Source organism: Ascidiella aspersa, chromosome 4 (assembly GCF_963924565.1).
Source record: "Ascidiella aspersa chromosome 4, kaAscAspe10.2, whole genome shotgun sequence".
Lineage (NCBI taxonomy): Eukaryota > Metazoa > Chordata > Ascidiacea > Phlebobranchia > Ascidiidae > Ascidiella > Ascidiella aspersa.
In genome coordinates this window covers 2763514-2775139 of record NC_139450.1, presented here as the reverse complement: position 1 = coordinate 2775139, position 11626 = coordinate 2763514, and the positions used below count along the sequence as shown (strand labels likewise).

The 11626-nt window shown below is 33.5% G+C and overlaps 1 protein-coding gene across 1 annotated transcript; it reads left to right on the top strand.

Moving 5' to 3' along the window:
- Window positions 1-1489: 1489 nt before the first annotated feature.
- LOC146146645 (argininosuccinate lyase-like) lies at window positions 1490-11049 on the top strand. Its single transcript, XM_083387169.1, has 10 exons — window positions 1490-1542; window positions 2291-2474; window positions 3182-3336; window positions 4074-4228; window positions 4696-4910; window positions 5749-5948; window positions 6478-6591; window positions 7844-7954; window positions 9083-9189; window positions 10040-11049. Exons 1-10 carry the CDS (start codon window positions 1528-1530, stop codon window positions 10173-10175), a joined length of 1392 nt encoding a protein of 463 aa, XP_083243295.1. The 5' UTR covers window positions 1490-1527; the 3' UTR covers window positions 10176-11049.
- The last annotated feature ends 577 nt before the right edge of the window (window positions 11050-11626 follow it).

Genomic DNA, 11626 nt, shown 5'->3' with positions numbered 1-11626 from the left:
GGAGCACAATGTGTTGTAGTTAGACGTAGAGCAGTTGTTAAAACTTGAAACTAAATCAAGAAGTATTTGAAACGTCTAAATTTTATCTGCCTAAATCTGCATGAGCTTAGGCTTTATATTCAAAATCGCCCTAAAGCAGTCTGGAAGGAGGTGTTTTGCTATTGCAACGCCACTAGGACCCCATTTTGACCACGATTATAAATTTAGGCAAGGTTTATATGTGCAATGTAGCAATTAAAAGTCATTGCAAAGTAAAGGGTTTTAAATTGATTTTAGTTCCGATTGAACAGTCTCCACAAAGTTGTATTCTATTTTCTGAAAGAAGAGGCTAGGCCTATTTTATTAGTTTATTGTTTAGCATAATAAATTAATGTCATAAAGTGATTTCTAGCGAACCATGCGGCAATGAATGTGTATCGATATTGTTTTACCTTTCAATGTACTGTTATTATGAGTGTGATGGGTAACGTTATGGTAAACGGTGTTAATTTTTTTTAAAAACATGCTAATCAGTGCCCTTGAATGGCCTTGGAATATAATTTCCCCTTCTTGGCTAACTTCGTAGCATTTTTTGTGGTCATGTTTTTACAAACGTAATTTACTGATTTGTACTGCGTGCGTTTTAAAAGCCAAGAGAAACTAAAAAATAATGCCAGTAAAAGGCATCTCCCGATGCATTGGAATATAATTTTGAACATACTTAAAAACAGCATGTTGTTTTTCTAATCTGCTTAAGTGTGCAAAAGTTGTAAAAAAATATATTGATAATCTGCTGGGGCAGGGCCACCAAATAAACATAAACAACCATGCAAAATACTTAAATAAAACTATTTTTTGTTTGTTGGAAATTAATGAATGCATATGACAGTGGTTCTCAAAGTATGGGTCGCGCAGGGTTAAAAATGGATCGCTCTATAGTGATTCAATCCTGCGCAACCAAACTTTTGTATTTCATTTTTCAAATATTTTCACCCTAATCATGACTGAATTATTGCATCATAAGCTTTTCACGTGGCTTCAACTCTGTAGCTTGGATTATTGCACCATAAGTGGTTTTCTGATGTTTTGATGGCAGCCAGCTGCAGTATAGCGATAGCCAACTACAGTAACTATAAGACTGTGTAAGCTTTTAGTCACCAAACAAGCCACGTTGCATTTGTTTGTGCTCATAAAACTCAGATTTGGGTCGCGCTCAAAAAAGTTTGAGAACCACTGGCATATGATCATGTAAAATGCATATTTGTAAAGTTTACATTTGACAAAAAAATAGTGTGACCTTCAAATATTTTCGCCCTTTATTTTGTCTCAAAGCCTAAAATGACTTCTTTTGTAGTTTTTAGTAAATCTTTTAATATCCAATCAGACACCACCATGACCTTATTCGAAAGATAATTATCTATCGCTTTCAATAAATATTTGGTAAAATACTAATTTACTGCCACATGAAAAGAATTCACTATTTTATTTTTATTTCTTAGCTTACTGTGTTTTAAAATCAAACTCTTGTCATTTCAAGTGCTTTTTACAATGTCCTCAGAACAGGTATGTGTTTAACTGTTTATGTATATATTTAAACTGGTGCTTTCTAGCCTATAAGTTGTGTCCACTGTTTAATTTACTTGTGTCAACAAGTACAGTAATGCATATTTAAGATATTTAATTCATTATTTTTTCCTCTTTATCGATTCTACAAAATTTCATGCTGGACAATTAAAATTTTACACAATCAAGTCTCCAAAATTCACTGTTAATTTACTTATGAAATGGTTTACTCTAGTTAATACTTTATACCTCAAACAAATCTTAAAATTTTTGAAAAGAACATTTTTCTAGTTTGCAATTAAGTGGCATTATATACATGGAGTTTAAAATTTGAAAATTGTAAAAAACTACTTGTATTTATATTTTTATCGTATTTTTTTTAAATCTGTTTTTAACAGTTGGTGATAGCCCTCTGCCCAGCTAGTTTTTTGAATTATCATTTGCATGAAACCAATCTGACTCTATCATTTTAAATTCATTAGCATATTTTCAATAAATTAAAATGCAGAGCTAGATAAGACTTCAGTTTTATCATTTTTTTTCTTTTTTGACAACCTAAAAATCTTGCATTTTCTTACTAACAGCAAATTAAATTTATACAAGGTCAATTATAAAAATAGAATCTATTTGAATAGCGCTGCTCAGGTACTGAAATGTACAGTCTTTATAAATTAAAAAAATAGTGAAGAGTTTTATTTTGATTTGAAACCAAATTTTAGCAAATACTAAAAACGCTTTGTCTTTTCAGCACACAAAACTTTGGGGAGGCAGGTTCAGTGGCATAACTGATGCCTTGATGGAATCTTTCAATGCTTCGATCAGCTACGATAAGCGCATGTGGAAAGCAGACATAGAGGGCAGCAAAGTGTACGCCCAGGCATTGACAAAGTGCGGCCTTATTAATACTGACGAAGAAGCGTTAATGTTGAAAGGTAACTTTTTGTTTGTGGACAAAACTCAACATTTAATTCTGATACTGTTTGATATCCTATGTTTTGACAAAACATATTGCGATTCAATCTGATACCAAATGTTGTTATAACTATGCTTCACAAGTAAAATAAAAAAAATTGTGAAATAGTAACAGCCAAAGGTAACTTTTTCAAGGTTTTGAGCAAACAATTTGCTTGAAAGAAAAAGTTTAATTACATCTATTTAATAACCTACTACATTTATTTTTTTATAAATTTACCTTTCAAGTTGAAATTTCTGTAATACTATGGTATCAGATTAGCATCGATGCCACCCTAGTATCGGAAGAGTACTGATACTACTTCTTGTATTGGTTTTGGTCCGATATTATAATATATCTATACTCATGACATTATGACAAGTTCTGGCCAGGAACTAATCCTTAGTCTTCTGTATTTCTATTAATGTGTAGAGACGATTATGTACACAAATTCTGCCAGATGTACCCAAATTCTGCTAGTAAATAGTTTAAAACCATTGGAAAATTGCCTTTTTCAAGTTGAATAGTTATGCAATATATATTTTAACAGTAGATTAGCTACTTAGGGAGCATTCTTGGTTATTCCTTGAACTCTTGGTTACCGGTTATGATTGAGACATGTAAACAGTATATACTAAACTGATAAGAGAAAGTTTGCCCAACTCTCCATTTGGTGTTATATTTCAGGCCTTGATGAAGTATATGGGGAATGGTCATCGGGCAAGTTTGAGATTCAAGCAAGTGACGAAGACATTCACACGGCAAACGAGCGGCGATTGTCTGAAATCATCGGCAAGAAAGTAGCCGGCAAACTCCACACAGGCAGAAGCAGAAATGATCAGGTGAACAGTTTTAAAATATATTAGTTAAATTAAAATACAATATGAAAGACTAAACGTTCAGCGTAATCTTACAAGTATCAGGGATTGGTTGGTTGTTTGGTGCTATAATAATTGGAATATTTTAGGATTATTATTAGTTGGTTTGATTTGATGGTTGGTTAGTTGGTTTATTAGATTGTTGCTTTATTGGATGTTTATTAGTTTGACTAATACATTTATTGGTTTGTTTTTTGTTTTAATTGATAAATAAGTAGGTTGATATAAGTTGGCTTGGTAGTGTGATTGGTTGGTTGGTTAGTTGGCTGGTTTAGTGCAGTAATTTGATTGATTGGTTGTTTGCTTGTTTGACTAATAATTTATTGGTTTGTTTTTTGTTTTAATTGATAAATAAGTAGGTTGATATAAGTTGGCTTGGTAGTGTGATTGGATGGTTGGTTAGTTGGCTGGTTTAGTGCAGTAATTTGATTGGTTGTTTGCTTGTTTGACTAATAATTTATTGGTTTGTTTTTGATTGATAGGTTGATTGTTTCGTTGTCTAATTGTTTGGTAAGTTGATTGGTTGTTTGCAGGTTGTCTCAATTTTTTTTTATATATTTATTTTTTTAAAGAATTTATTGGTTTGTTTTTTGATTGATTGATCAGTAGGTTAGTTGGTTGGTTTATTATTATTAGTTGTTTGATTGATTAGATAGTTGGTAGGTTAATTGAATTTCAGGGTATATGTTTTTACTCTTCAGGTTGCCACGGACACGAGGATCTGGCTTCGAAGTAACATCGATGACATCACAACCGACTTGACACAACTAATCGGCTGCATCGTCGATCGGGCGGAAAGCGAAATTGATGTTTTGTTTCCAGGCTATACTCACATGCAAAGAGCTCAACCAATCAGGTAAAGTTTTAGCCAATAGAATTTAAACATAATAAGCGGAGATAATTATTATAAACAAAAACAATCTTAAATATTTGTTGTTCAGCTGTGTATTGGTATAACTTGACAAATGTTGACCCAGAAAAAAAAACAAAGACAGATGTTTAAATCAGTCTTTTTATATTTGACTTTTCTTTAGCATGGTTGTTTGACCTTTAACTGCTTACAAAATGCATTTGGTCTTTTCACAGTTGCACTTTTTTTTTAAAGAGGCAACAGTTACTGTTTAAAATATTTAATGTAAAAAAGTATTTTTAATGTAAAACATAGTCAAAGATTTTAGACTAAATTTTTTGCTATTGTTGGTATCCACATTCATGGAATTTCGCGGTTTGTTTCTTTTTAAAACACCCCACATATCACTTTTATTATAATTCCACTATCCTGCAGCAATTTAAATCTACAAAAAAACCTGAATGTTTTTCTAGGTGGAGCCATTGGTTAATGAGCTATGCAGTTTCACTCTCACGCTGCCGCGAGTCCTTGAATCAAGTTCGGGGACGAGTCAACGTTTTACCCCTCGGTAGTGGGGCTCTAGCCGGTAACCCCTTTAATGTGGACCGACAGTTCATGGCAGAAAAACTCGACTTTGCTTCTGTCAGTTTAAACAGTTTGGATGCAACTGGGGGAAGAGATTTTGTAGGTAAGGTTTACTTAAGTTTAGTGTAGAGGACGTAGAGGTCACAAAACTACGGCTAGAGGGCCAGTCTGACCCACAACATGTTTTGTAAATCAAGATAAAATCAATTGAAATGTTGGGAGATGCAGTTCAAAATTAAATTTTGATGAATGTTTAAACTTACTACACCGAAAGACATTGCAGTCGATCTGTCGATCAATGATGCAAGCAAAGCAGGCTAGAAAAACAGCTAGCAGTGAGGTTCGAACTCACGACCTCCGGTCAAGTCGGGTCCGTCGCTCTACCAACTGAGCTATGCAGGCTCAGAAAGGGGCGAGAACTTTGTATTGTTTAAAATTAACAAGATTTATTAGCTTGCTATATAGTTTTTGGTGCTTTTCTTTGTTTACTGATATAATCAAGTTTATTTTGACACTAAATTTTATATTCAACTTTTTTATATATACGTCAGGCTTTACAGCAGGGGTTCGTAAACTTTTTTACCGCTGACCCATAAATTTTTTTTGCCTCGCGTTGACCATGGTAAGGAAAAAATAAAAATGACGTCATAAATTTACGTCACAATATACAAACAGACTTCATAAATCTGCTGATTTCAGTCCAAAAATGCAAAAGTGGAATGAAGTCTTAATGCATTCAATGCAAAACCGTCTTATTTTCATTTCAAGTGTTTTTCTAAAATGTACTTTTATTCCCAAATGTACAATGATATTTCGATTTGACATTTATGGATCCCCTAAAACTAGTTCACGGACCCCCAATGGGTCCATGGACCCCAGTTTAAGAACCCGTGCCTTACAGTTATCTGGCCCTTTATGCAACAGCCTAATTTATTTTTCAGTTGAATTTCTGTTCTGGGCTTCCCAAGTTGCTTGCCTGCTTAGCCGACTTGCAGAAGACCTGATCATCTACAGTACCAAGGAGTTTGGGTTTGTTCAGCTGTCTGACGCCTACAGCACTGGGAGCAGCCTTATGCCGCAGAAAAAGAACCCAGACAGCCTGGAATTGATCAGGGGGAAATCTGGCACCATTCTCGGAAAAGTGGGTTTGTAATTCTACTTGACGATTCATAGTTTGTTAGTTTATTACAAAGGAGGCCTCATTACCACTGTTTAGTAAAATATTTACCACTTCTGCAAACAAGTGTTCCATTGAATTAATACCTAGTCATATTTTTCTTTATTCGGTGGTTTTAATTGTTGTTAAACAAAATTAGCTTATTGCTATAATTAGCGATAACTGTTGGTAGAATACTTACGAACCCTTTTCAATGTAATTAGTCATTTTATTTATTGTTAAAAAAAATTGTTTTCTCGAGATAAGCATGTTACATTGGCTCAAATAAACAAAACAATAACGATAAGATGATTATATTAATATTAAAATCAATCCAACTGTTTAAAGACTGTCTAAAATTAATTACCATTAAAACTCAAATGGATAGGATGTGCTCCGCTAAATTACCAAAAAAATATCAAAGATGTTGCGCTGAAACCTTGAAAATGCGTTTAAATGGCATTAATTGTACACCCATCGAGTTTTTTAAATTACCCGTGCCTTTGTTGTCCAGTGCACAGGCTTCATGGTGACTGTTAAAGGACTTCCCAGTACTTACAACAAGGATTTGCAAGAAGATAAGATTGCTCTGTTTGAAGTCGCTGACACCATAAGTGCAGTTTTAAAGGTAACAATTACAAGCTATATTTTATTCCGTTTTTTAGGTTTATTAACAAGTTTTTAATTGCCTGTAGTCAAAGTCCATGTAAAGCTGTTTTGAACGAAAAGCAACCCCATTTTATTATTTTATTGCCGTTTACAATTTAAGCCCTGGACATTACAAAAATTACTAGGTAAATTCTCGCCATTGCGAACAATATTTCGCATAGCAAACTACCAACACAAAATTTGTGGCAAGCCTGCCGCGTTACGTGTAAAACTTTAAGGTTTAAAGGCGATTTACCAAAAAATATTCAATAAAACCACGTAATTGTAACAAGTCATTCAAAAAAACGGTACTCAGGTTTAGGAAGTTCTGATATAATTATATTGGCGCTGATACCAGATGCCAATTGGTTGTATCGGAACCCGTTCAATATACTTTGTTGTTAACTGTATCAGTCCAATCTTAAACTAATGTTGTAATTTCCGCCATGACTTGCGGAAAACACGTTGACATTCTACTAAAAGGTAAATAAAGAATAGCAGGTTGGCACCAGGAAGAAACTTTCTAATGCGGAAGCAAATTTTGGTCCACTATATAATTAGCTAAAAAAAAGCTTTAAATATTTCAAATTTGTGAACCATGATTATTTGAACCTAGTAATGACGTCATTGGTATCCAATAGTAATGACGTCATTGGTATCCAAGTAATGACGTAATGACGTCTTTGGTATCCTAGTAATGACGTAATGACGTCATTGGTATCCTAGTAATGACGTCATTGGTATCCTAGTAATGACGTCATTGATATCCTAGTAATGACGTAATTGGTATCCTAGTAATGACGTCATTGGTATCCTAGTAATGACGTCATTGGTATCCTAGTAATGACGTCATTGGTATCCTAGTAATGACGTCATTGGTATCCAATAGTAATGACGTCATTGGTATCCAATAGCGATAATTTTTGTCCAAAATATCGGGTATCGGAATAAAATGTCAAGTATCGGACATCCCTAGTCAAGGTATTTTTATTCTTGTATTATTAAAACTTTAGTACACTATATGCACGGGTCTGTAATGTAGCTTGATAACTAATGGCAAAGCAAAAAAGGTAGAGTAAATTGACATTATCTTGATTAAGACGTTTCGATAGAGATTAATAAGAGCTCGTACTGAAACATCTTAATCAAAAAGATGTCGATCTACCTTTTTGGATTTGCAATTCGTTACCAACACTTCAACTCTTCTATTATCAAGCTGTAACATGTTGCAGATTAGCAGTGGCGTGGTTTCTACGCTCAGCATTGATGCCGATCGAATGAAGGGCGCCCTGAACTACAACATGCTTGCTACAGATGTTGCTTACTACCTCGTCAGAAAAGGGGTGGGATTGTGATATTAAATTTTTAACTGGTGCATTTCGTTGTTCTTCTATTCTTGGCAATGTTTTTTTACTATTATTTGGCAGCCGGTGTGCTAATCTTTCGTTGTTTTTTGTTTGGTTAAAGATTTGTATAGGTGTTAAAGAATTAATACAGCTTTTTGATTGACATTTTTTTGGTAATTTCGGTAATACATATGCAGTGTTTTGAGAATCAGCAACCAAAGTCAAGCTTTAAAAAATATGAACATATGCAACTTAAGTAATAAGAACTAAATACAACCTTTTTAATCGTCTAGACATTTTTCCAAAGCTGTGATAAGCTGATAACAGATTGCAAAATACTAATTCAAAACTTTTCTTTGGTGACACTGACACAGCATGAACGCTAAGCATTATAACGAGACGCCCTTTCTTAATCAAACCAAAGAATCTCAAGACAAGAGTGCCATCGATATTTAAGTTTCGAACAACAAATAGCACACCCTCTTTTGTAGCAAATTAAATGTTTGTTAAACTAATCGCCTAGCCCTTTACAAATAGTTTCGACAGTGACTCGGCATAAAAGTATTCCATCGTTAGAATGTGATTACATTATTTAAAGTCATTCATTTGATGATACATGCACACAATTTTTTTAATGTCTTGAAGTATAGAAAATTTTTTTAAAAGAGAAATCAAAGTAATTAAAATGCATGTACTAAAGCGCAAGCGCGAGTAAAGGCGATAAGAATAATGAAGCATTTTTAAAGAAAATATCAAAGCCATAATATTCGATTAAATCGACATTTCGCAATTTACAGACGTGTCAGCAATAACTCATGCCATCATCAGTGTAAAAATGAAGTGAAGATAAAAGCGATAAAACCTAAAAAAAAAGGAAAATAGGACAAAAAGTAGCAGCGAAAAAAGGCGATGTATGGGTCAGTGCGTACCGCTAGGTATTATTAAAAATATATTAAGCTGCCGAGGTTGAATCGATATTAAGTTCTGGTTTGTGATGTTGGATCATCAGCGATTCCAGCAAAAAAATACGACTATTTGTCATGCTGTGAACCCAATATTTCCGGTTTGATGTAAGTGACCTTATTTGTAATATTGGTTCAAATGAGCAAGTATTTTTGTTTGCAGGTTCCATTCCGCGAAGCTCACTCTATCTCCGGGCTTGTTGTGAAAAAAGCAGAAACCGACAAGTGCCAACTAAACAAAGTCTCCTTGAAGGACCTCAAGACTATCTGGTAAAGCTTTTTCAATTTATTTTAAGAATCTGGTTTTAATTGTGAATTTTATTTGAAAGCGCTTTTTGGAAATTAACTAACACTTTTCTGAGACAAGCTAAAACAAACGTCCTATAAACAGTATCTTGCACCCTAAATGGAACATTGAAATTTCACTTTCCAATAGCTTATCCGTTTCATGTTCTAGTAATATCATAAGACAGATAAAAAGTTTATTTTGCAAACATTAATAAAAAATCCTTGAAAAAAATAAAATAAAAAATAATTTTTTTTTTATTAATCTGAATATGCTCTTATGTTTGAAAGTTTTACTAATTAAACTAACAACAAACAAATAATGTTAAAACCACACAAAATAAAACAACAAAGCAACAAAACAGGCTATGTAGTATTAGAAGTCGGGATGTCGGATATGTATCTGGTACCTCCTGTCACGTGGTAGTATCGCCACTCGTCTTACACCAGGGTTTGTTTCGGTGTTGATCCAATGCCAAATATACGAGTATTTAAGCGATATATCACGGCCAAACGCAGCGTTCTGTTTTTTTGAGAATTACAGGCGTCAAAAATATTTCTTCTTCTAAGCAAATTGTAATCCTTAACCTGGAAAATGCCTTAAAACGTTATTTTTTATTCTATATGACCTTTTTGTGCATAGTTTTTGCGTCATGTTGTACCGGATTGCGATATATTTGTCCGAATTATCGGGTGTCGTTATCGGAACAGGATGTTACGTGTCGGTCATCCCTAATTAGAAGTAGAAATTTCTAATGCTGTTCATTACAAGTACCCTATTATTTAATTCAGTGTATTAATGCTGTTGATCAGAAAAAAATATTTTTTTATTCAGTGACAAGTTCGGTACGGACGTTGAGCACGTTTGGGACTTCGAAAATTCCGTGGAGCAGTATCAGGCGCTAGGTGGCACTAGTAAGTCAAGCGTTCTTCACCAAATCAAATCGGTCCGCGAAACTATTGCCAAGTGACAAGTTATATAGTAGATATTAGCAGTAGTTTATGTAGTTATTAGCTACCTACCATATCAAGTGTCATCGCCTATAAGCAATTAGCAATATCACAAGTAGTAGCAATCTTTTTTTTTTACCTTAGTATTTAAATTATTTTTTTAACTTTGTGAAAATATAACATTTGTTATGAAATTGCCTATATGCAAATAATCTTACTAGTCGTATCTTTGAAATCTTAAAACTAGAGACAACTGTTCTTAGTAATTTTTTAGCCCTGAAAATAGGGCGTTTTTAATGTGATCGCTTTTGTGCAATTACTAACCTTGCTAGTCGTACCTTCAAAGTCCTAAAACTAGGAACCAATATCTTACCTAAGCATTTCAATTTATCTTTTTCTAAAAATATAGCATTTCACCTAACATATGTCATCGCTTGTATGCAATTAAAAAAGTTCTACCTTACTAGTTAGAACTTTAAAATCGTAAAACTAAAAACAACTGTCTTTGCTAAGCATTTCGATTTCTCTCTTTCTAAAAATATAGCATTTCATATAACACATGTGATCGTTTTCATGCAATTACTAACCCTACTAGCAGAACTTCAAAGAATAGTTTCCCTTAAAAATTCGAGTGTCCCCTCTCTATAAAAAAAATGTAGTGTATTTTTGGTGATACCCTTCAACCCCACAGAGCTTTATTACGGCGAGCTACATTTCTGTTTTTTGCACCTTATACCCTGTATAATATGACACTGGATTTATTCCCTATTACCTCTGAACTAGTTATTTATAGTGCAATTTCAAATCGTGCATTTTGTAATTTATTCTAGCGCCCATTTCATCGCTGTGTTAATTAAGTTTTAACGAATGTATAAGTGACATTTTTTTTTAGTCCCTTCATATGTGTACTTATTTCACTTCTAAAAGTTCACTCTCTTCGTAATTTCCTGTATACTCTCTCACCTTGCACAAATTTGCAAGTTTGGTTGCAATAAAGTAGCTAATTAAGTTATATATATCAGCCCTGGTTGCAATCTAACTGAGTGTTTTTTAACTTTTAAAAGGTTTTATTTTAATGTGTACTTTTAGTATAGATCAGCACTCAGCAGCTTGTTTTGCGTTTGACTATGGTACCGAGGACATACGACGACGTGTCGAAATACTAACTGCAAATTTTTTTGTTAACCCAATTACTTGACTTAAAGTTAACCGCTCTAATTATTACTTGAAGCAACTGACGACTTAGACTGGGACTTGACTTGTTATTTTTTGCAAAATACTTGACTTGGGTTCAAGTTATTTTTCACATGACTTAACAGCGAATTAGGTCATTTCAAAACAACTTAATGTTGTACAACATTGCCTTCCATAAGACTACAAAACGATTTATAAAATACATTTTTGCTTTAAAAGTTTTTTATTGCACATATATAGCAATACAATTAATAAAATTCAAGACAATAAATTGCGG